The sequence below is a fragment of the Limulus polyphemus genome, unplaced genomic scaffold, assembly GCF_000517525.1.
Source record: "Limulus polyphemus unplaced genomic scaffold, Limulus_polyphemus-2.1.2 Scaffold249, whole genome shotgun sequence".
Classification (NCBI taxonomy): Eukaryota; Metazoa; Arthropoda; class Merostomata; order Xiphosura; family Limulidae; genus Limulus; species Limulus polyphemus.
This window is the reverse complement of record NW_013665859.1, coordinates 435,584-444,749: the sequence shown is the minus strand read 5'-3', so window position 1 is coordinate 444,749 and position 9,166 is coordinate 435,584. Positions and strand designations below refer to the sequence as shown.

Below are 9,166 nucleotides of genomic sequence, written 5' to 3'. Positions count from 1 at the left end.
CTGCTAAATTAGGGACGGCTAGCGCAGATAGCCCTCGTGTAGCTTTGCGCCAAATTGAAAACAAACCAAAAATGTTGTAATTATAAATAAACAAAAAACAAACTTAAGAGGTATGTTTAGAACACGAAGTGGCATATTTAGAATGCACACATTTCTAATGCTCTTTCAAAATCTACACTAAATTATAAGATGCGTAATATATGTATAACCTACTCTGTTGGAATACTTTAGTATCCTGCATGAACTTATAAGATGCGCAATGTCAGTATAACCTACTCTGTTGGATATTATTTGTTTGTTTTGAATTTCGCGCAAAGCTATTCGAGGGCTATCTGTGCTAGCCGTCCCTAATTTGGCAGTGATAGACTAGAGGGAAGGCAGCTAGTGAACACCACCCGACACCCACCATTAACTCTTGGGCTACCAACGAAAGGTAGGATTGATCGTCACATTATATATATAGCGCCCCCATTGCTGAAAGGGCGAGCATATTTGGTGAAGAGAATTCGAACCCGCGACCCGCAGATTGGGAGTGAAGCGCCCTAACCGCCAGACCATGCCACGCCTCGAGATATTGTCGTGTCCTGCATGCGTTTCTTTTTTCTCTGTTTTTTCTCCAATACTCTCTTCGTGATAACGTTTTGGGAGCTCAGTAGTGAACTCTCTGAATATTCGCGCCAGACTACTCTAACCGTCCGTAATTTTGAACTGATAAAACTGGAGTGAAGACTTTTAGTCAACAGCACTCACGGCCAGTTCTTGAGCTACTCCAATCGAATATGAGATTTGATCCTCACTCTTATAACACACCCACAATTCCAAAATGCGGAGCAAAATGTGTATGTGTGTTGTTTTTTTTTCGCCAACGAGATACAAACCATTGGATCTACAGATCCACAGTCCATCACGCTAACCAATAAACCATGCCCGGTCCGTAAAAAAAAGAGGGAGAAAAAAAAGAAATAAACATGTAGTAAATTTTTTTCATATACGAAGTATCTGGAAGGTTCTTACCACGGCACAGTTTATGCTATCATTCATTAACGAGCGAAAGTTTGAGATAATCGACAGTCATCAAGCTTCTCCTGGATACAACAGAAGCCGTATCGCACAGCCTTGATTTGTGGAAGTTTGGTAAGTTTTAGGTAATTAATACGTCGATCAGGATTACCCTTCTACATATGAACATCAAAGAGTAAGACTGGACTCTTCTTAAGAGAACAACTGCTGAACTACAAATTAGTCACTTGCATAATCTGAACGTATTCATGTTTATATTGAATTAAAATTTTAATAAAAATTTACCGTAGAATCTTTGGAAGTCTCATAATTAGCTCTTATGTTCTTTTCTTTTTTTGAAGGAAAATTCCAAGTTTCAGATGACGTTTTGCAACGTTATAGAGCACCTAACAGTTTGTCACTGTGTGATGCCCTTACCATTGAACTTAAAGATATTCACAGAGTTGAGCTAAGAAACAAAACGTTAAGAATCAAACAAATAATACTTATATGAACGCACCGGCTGAGCTTGTTTCTCCAGTCACAGACATATATATACGTGTATATATATATATATATATATGTTCAGATTGTTCTTCGAACTCTTCGTCGACAGACTTGGAATTACTTTCAAATTGAAAGTCTCCAAAAAAACACACTTGATCCATGATAATGGATTTTGAGCTATAACCATTACAGGACAGTGATCCCCACCATTAAAGAGGGGGGAGGGGTTCTTGCGATGGAAAACAAAACAGGTTATAAACATAAAAGCGCTACGTGTTGTTTAAGCCTCTGATACCAGACAATGTTGTCTAACTATTCGTTATTCTGTAAGTAAAATCCTACCTTTTTTAATTGCCATCAATGCATTATCTTATTCACGATTCCCTTTTCCAAAGAAAGTGAAGACTTGCATAAGAATTCTTATGTAATGTAGATAGATTATTCTATTCTAAGTCATCCTTATTAAGTACAGCTTTTAGCTCCGCCTGGTGACTAAAGAAATTACAATAATGATCATTCTTCTATGCCAGTATCTGTGACGTAACCACCGGTGATGGAGTGCCGTTTCAACAAGAAGTTGCCAACAGAACAATTTATTATGCGTCAAAAGTAAGACATGAATTATGTTATTAGCACAAGATGTACGATAACAAATGCTATAAACCGCATGACTTTAACGAGCCTGAGCAGAATTTTTCAACTAACTTTTTTTTGTATTGTCACTGAGGGGTCCCACTTATCTAAGTCTCTAAGAGCTGATTGGTTGAGTTGAGAGTGGATATTTATGCTCATGTTGTCCAGCACACAGTTAATTAAGCACTGATGTATACAGACACGTCATAGTCTAACTACTGGCACGTTATCAAGAGGAACTGTGTTTAAAAGAAATGCGTAACGTACATTCTCCTTCGAGAAACAAGTGAAATTGTTACCAATGAAAGTTTCGTTTCAATAAATGATTTTGACACTATTTTACCTGCAAACAATCTCGTAAACGAACGTGTTGAAAGACCTTAAATAATTCAAAACAAAGACAATTAGCAATAAACTGTTAACATTTGACCGCATAGCCTGATTTTTGATTTAACCCTAAAACTACCGATGATATCATATGCGACTTTTTAAAACAAATTTACTAAATTATTTATCAACCAAATTGTTTTTGGTCCTCGAATTTGCTGGTTACAGGATCTCTATTAACTAGTCACATGAAGAAATGTCTTCAAATACTACAATTATAATCCCGCTAACTACTGTTGGAGTCGTTAGCGTATTTTACGTAGAAAATGGACGATCTCATCTTGTTTTTTTAATAGAAAAAAAAAATACTGATTATAATGCAATAAGTGGCATTACCGATGGTAAAATTAATAACTTTAAAATTATAAATGACAATCACAATTATACCCAACATTTTTCATTTGACCAACCAATTTTCGATCTTTATAATATGAATACGAAAATTTCATTGAAATTATTTAACGCCTTTAATTCTAAAATAAACTTACCTTTCAAATATTTACAAATGAATATTTTATATAAAATACCCCCAGACTCTTTTAACAAATTCTCATTTACTTTATTGTTGAAGCAACAAACTCGAAAAATATCGACCTGTAAACTTTACACGTAATTACTGATAGATTTTCAGACCTTCAAAACTAATACTTGTTGTACACACGTAATCTAAGTCTCTAAAACTTCCTCTTTTTTTAACCTGCCTAAAGGACGTTTTTGAGTAATGTCACCATCATCCAACACTATCGAAAACGTACCATAGATTTGTAAGATGGCTTCACGACTCTTAAGACCAAGAATTTTTAATTTCTAATTAGAATCTTTCATCCATCTTCTGAACAGTTCTCCACCTGCAGGTTTGTTTTTATGTTGAATGTTTTGATCTCAAGTTTCAATAGTCTAACCTATAATTTTAATCTATAAGCACCAATTCAACGAAAAATGCATGTCTATCAAGTGGTGACGATTCTTATTTGAATTTCACTATATATAAACGTTATTAATTAATAATGTGGAAAAATAAGTCACGAGATAAATACATACATACATATATATATATATAATTTTTGTATATAAATATAGCGTTATATTCTTAATATTTTGCCTGTCGTTTCATTCAAAATCTTTGTGTTAATACTCAGTCCAACCCTGACCCTATTATTAGTCGCCCCCTTTAAATATGAATTATTTTTTACAAATATGCTGTGACTTATAAGTAACAAGCAAATTTTTTTTTAATGTTGTCATTATCTTACTCCATTTTTTTTCTGCCCTGAAGTTATCATAATTTGCACAGATGGTGCATGTGTACAGTTTTAAATCTACAAATGCTACAGCTGTTTCCTGTTTGCTATGTTTCGATATGTCAGAGTATTGTAATATGCTCTGGATTATATATTTCTCAAGACTTTCGTCAAGACTTTGTGCATATCGATCGAGCAATAATTTTGCAATGAACAACACATAAAATAAAACTAACGTACTATATCTTATAATAGCCCTTGTGATGTTTGACTTATTTGACTTTGCTTCTTTACCTCATAGGATACAACTTTTGAATATCGCGTGTAAAGAAAATTTAAAAAAAAAAGAGGTAAATGTGTAAATTTCCTTTTCTTAAAGAAGATAACATTAGGTGTGCCCGAAACATTTTAGTGATTTTTTCCACTTTATTCAACATCTTTTAGGTCAATTTTTCATGTTCGAGAACTGTAGTTTTGAATAAACCCAATGATGTTTAACGATGTTCTTTCAATACATTTTGTCTTAATATAACACACTGTACTCTAAACTTTGGAGATTCGAATCCTTCTTCGGCTGCGAGTTTTGGCCCGGCATGGCCAGATGGTTAGGGCGTTTGTCTCGCAATCTGAAGGTCACGGGTTTGAATCCCTGACCCACCAAACAAGCTCGCCCTTTCAGCCGTGGGGGTGTTATAATGTGACGTTCAATCCCACTATTTGTTGATAAAAGAGTAGCCCAAGAGTTGGCGGTGGGTGGTGATGACTAGTCTTTCACTGCTAAGTTAGGGACGGCTAGCGCAGATAGCCCTCGCGTAGCTGTGCGCGAAATTCAACACAAACTAATCAGTACTTCTTTTTTTTTCAGAATTTTCGCGCAAAGCTACACAAAGGGTTATCTGCTCATAATTATATATATTGCGTAACAACGAAAGGATGAAGTTCCAATACAAAGGACAGTCACTAAGGCAACATTGCTAGTGATAAATTGGTTGAAATATTTACATGTCAGAATAAAAAAAAAAGACATTTAACTTAAAAATACGCTTTATGAAATAGTTCATAATGATTCCGCATTTGTTAGCACCTAGATATAGTCTGTTCGGAGTAGCTATAGAACCCTATCACATTGTATTAATTTTTGTTCATGTTATTAAAGCTTAAAATAATAGATAAGTAATTGAATTAAAAAACGCCAATACCATTAGTGACATTATTTTTGTAATCTTTACTATTGTCAAAACATCTAAGTTGAAAATTCTTAAAACAAGCATTTTACATGTCAAAATTAGGACGACACTTGTGTAAGTTTTCATACAGATGTATTAAAGAAATAAAGTCACCGTTTAATAGAACACAATAAGTGTTTAGAAATGAGACTGTCCTCAGTTTCAAAATACAATACAAAATTGTTTTACTTAATAATTTTACTGTATAAATATAAAATAAAATACTGTAAGACTGGAAACAGTCTCATACACTCTATATGTTTCAACGTCTTACTGCATCATCACAAAACAAGTATTTTACATATTTAAAAAGGACAACAGTGGCATATCTGTATAATATCATCATAATTACATAAAATACTTGTTTTATGGTGATAAAACAAGTACTTAAATAATTCATAAGGACAACAATAACAACAAAAACAGTGGCATATCTGTATGATATCATCAACACTCAAACTGTTATAACCACAAAACAAGTATTCTACATACTTAATGGGAACAAGTGACATATCTGTATGACATCATCATAATTACGTAAAATACTTGTTTTATGGTGATAAAACAAGTATTTAAATAATTCATAAGGACAATAATAACAACAAAAACAGTGGCATATCTGTATGATATCATCATAATTACATAAAATACTTGTTTTATGGTGATAAAACAAGTATTTAAATAATTCATAAGGACAATAATAACAACAAAAACAGTGGCATATCTGTATGATATCATCATAATTACATAAAATACTTGTTTTATGGTGATAAAACAAGTATTTAAATAATTAATAAGGACAACAATAACAACAAAAACAGTGGTATATATGTATGATATCATCAACACTCAAACTGTTATAACCACAAAACAAGTATTCTACATACTTAATGTGAACAACAGTGACATATCAGTATGACATCATCGTCGTGGCTGGTGAAGGATAGAATCTTTAAAAATGTAGTTTTTCACTTGAGCTGCACCTTATCCACACATGGGCAGGTCAGAGACCCATACGGTTTCGTACCTAATTTTGAACTGCGGATGAGAAGAAAGCAGTAAGTCGGCAGAATCCGCTGCCTGAAGTGGTTATTCTTAACCGAATAGCTGGATTGACTTTCGTTATTATAACACAGGTTCATATAAAAATACGAAGTTTGATTGGTAGCACCACGTCTCGAACCCGAGATTCTCGGGTACTCAGTCCGATGCGCTAATCTCTAGGCCACTCTCTGGCCGTAAATAACTTGACCATATTAACGGCGCAGTAAGTTTAAAAGCAATAATTGAATAGATTAGTTAACATTATAATCTTCCCCCAAAAAGAAATTAGTCGAAGAATAGTAAATTAGTTGACTCATCTTATCATCTTCATCGTTAATGAAGACATGGATACCAAATCAATTAACCATCGCCAATGAAGAATAATAACCTGTAATAATAAGCAATGTTCCGTGGTTCACGCCCTGTTACCGCCAAAAAAATAAAAAAATTATCACGTTCGGGGGCATAGATGCGTTATAATAGTAAGGACCCCCCCACCCCCCCTATTCAATTAGAGTAGCTCCTCAGTTAGCGGTAGTTGGTGTTGCCTTCAAAATTAGGGATGACTAGCGCAGATAATTCTCTGGTATATTTGTGCGAAATTCAACAAATAAAACAATTAATAACATGATAACAATATCTAAACAGTAAAACATTATTACTGGTGCACGTTAAAGTAACAAATTATAAACTAAAGTCTCAGATTTATTTGCCATACATAAAAGATGAAAAACAAATAGAAATTAACATTCTATCATAAAATTTATATATTTTCACTAAAACAATTTCGCCAAGTTTGTATTTTTCGACCAATAACTTGATTTCTTTGTACTTTGATATCAATATTTCTGAAATTCGTCACAAATATTTAATGAGTTTCAAATCTAATTTGTACCGATGATTTGTTTTACGAGCAAGAAGCACTGAATGTTGATATAATGCTAATATTACATTAAGTTTCAGAGACAGAAGTGTTGGGGATTGCAACTGATTTAGTGTTACTGTTGTTTCAGAGACATTAATGTTGGGGATTGCAACTGATTTGGTGTTATTGTTGTTTCAGAAACAACACTCTTGGGATTTGCAACTGATTTAGTGGTTTAGTTGTTTTAGAGACATTAATGTTAGGAGTACTAAAACAGTTGCAACTCCTAACATTAATGTCTCTAAAACAACTAAGCCACTAAATCAGTTGCAATTATTATTGTTTCAGAGACAATACTTTTGGGACTTGTAACTGATTTAGTATAATTATTGTTTCAGAGACAATACTTTTGGGATTTGTAACTGATTTATTGTTACTGCTGTTTCGTTATTTCTGCGAAAAAATATATAAAAGGTATTAAAAGGTGTCGCCGTATCGTTTTTGTAAAGGTGTTACCACGAGAAACTGTTTCCTTCTTTTTTTTCTGACGTATTACAACATAATATTAAAAAACAATTCCCAATAGCAATTTTCACAATTTTGACAAAGAAATATTTTTCCTAGTATTGATAACGTTAGTTTTTACTATTCAACATAAGCTTACAGATTTCTTTCATAATACGTATATATATATATGTATATAATTTCCTTTCGAAACGTTTTTAAGAATAAACTTTCTCAATCTTATAAAGTTTCAGTCTACAAATTAAATCAACTTGATCTATATGAAACTATTCAATCTAGTACAACAAACCTCAAGAACACCTAGGGTGGGTGTTTTAATGTCCTTGCATCATATAAATGTGTGTGAATGTATGTATATACATATATATATATATCTATATAACTTCAAGAGATATCGCGGTAAAGAATAACGAAAAAATTAGCTCAGGCCTAAAAAAAATCTTAAGCTAAGATATATGTATCTCAAGTAGAAATAGAAAGTCTTACCAAAAGCTTTGAACACAGACGGTTAAGATTAATGAGGTGCTCTTGTCGTTTGTCTTCACTGGTGGAAATGTCTACTAGTGACATCTGTGAACAAAAATCGTTGGTGAAAGTTAGGAATATTGACTTTGAAATAAATTATAGAATTTAATGAATAAGATTAAACACATAGTTAATCTATTACCAAATTAAAACAGAAATAAGTTAGAGAAGGAACCAATACGGTTTCCTTCGAAACAATAAAACTATCAGATCATAATGCAGCTTTGGTTTACATTACTTAATTTTCTATTTTAAAAACACTTCATTTGAAGGCTTCCATTCATATTACATACATGGTGATTATCATGTGTCAAAGCAGAGCGATATGATATATTCTATGTAGAAAACCCTTTGTCTCTGGATACGATAAGAAACTACTAAATCAGAACCCTAATACTAACACTATTAATTTGAAGGCTTCTATCCACATTATATACAGAGCGATCTCGTATATTCTATGTGGAAAACCCTTTATCTCTGGATACGATAAGAAGCTACTAAATCAGGACCCTAATATTAACACTATTAATTTAAAGGCTTCCATCCATATTATATACATGGTGATATCATATGTCAAAGCAGAGCGATCTCTTATATTCTATGCGGAAAACCCTTTGTCTCTGGATACGATAAGAAGCTACTAAATCAGGACCCTAATATTAACACTATTAATTTTTACAGTTAGTTAAGAAGTGTTTAGATTTCAAGATATTTTTAATGCAAATAAACTAACTTTACGTGATCACAAAAAAAAAGATTGCTGGCCAGTTTTTCTTTATTTTTTAAACTTGGCATATACAGTTTCTTGGCATAAATTATTATAAAAATAGACAATACAGAAAACGAAAAACAGCCCAGATTTGATTTAGCCCTCCAGAGGCTCAGGAGTAAGCTTGAGGGCTTATAATGCAAATATATGGAATTTTATATCCGAGATGGGCATAGCACAGCTAGACCATTGTACTGATTTATGCTTAAACACACGCGCACACATACATTTTTGATTAACCTAACAAGAAACATTATTCCGAATACATTATCGGCAAATATTTGTCATCCGTGTCACTAAGAGTACGATTTGAGTCCTTGATTCGAAATATGCATTTATATTGTAGTAACGAAGTAAAATTACTATTCGAAATATGCATTTATATTGTAGTAACGAAGTAAAATTACTATTCGAAATATGCATTTATATTGTAGTAACGAAGTAA

The 9,166-nt window shown here is 32.9% G+C and overlaps 1 protein-coding gene across 1 annotated transcript in view; it reads right to left on the bottom strand.

Annotated features, from left to right (window-relative positions):
• Positions 1-9,166, bottom strand: part of LOC106478778 (reversion-inducing cysteine-rich protein with Kazal motifs-like) — a 92,106-nt gene that overhangs the window by 40,479 nt on the left and 42,461 nt on the right. The window contains exon 3 of the mRNA XM_022382445.1: positions 7,914-7,997. Within this exon, the coding sequence (XP_022238153.1) occupies positions 7,914-7,997 (84 nt within the window). The remainder of the gene's footprint in view (positions 1-7,913; positions 7,998-9,166) is intronic.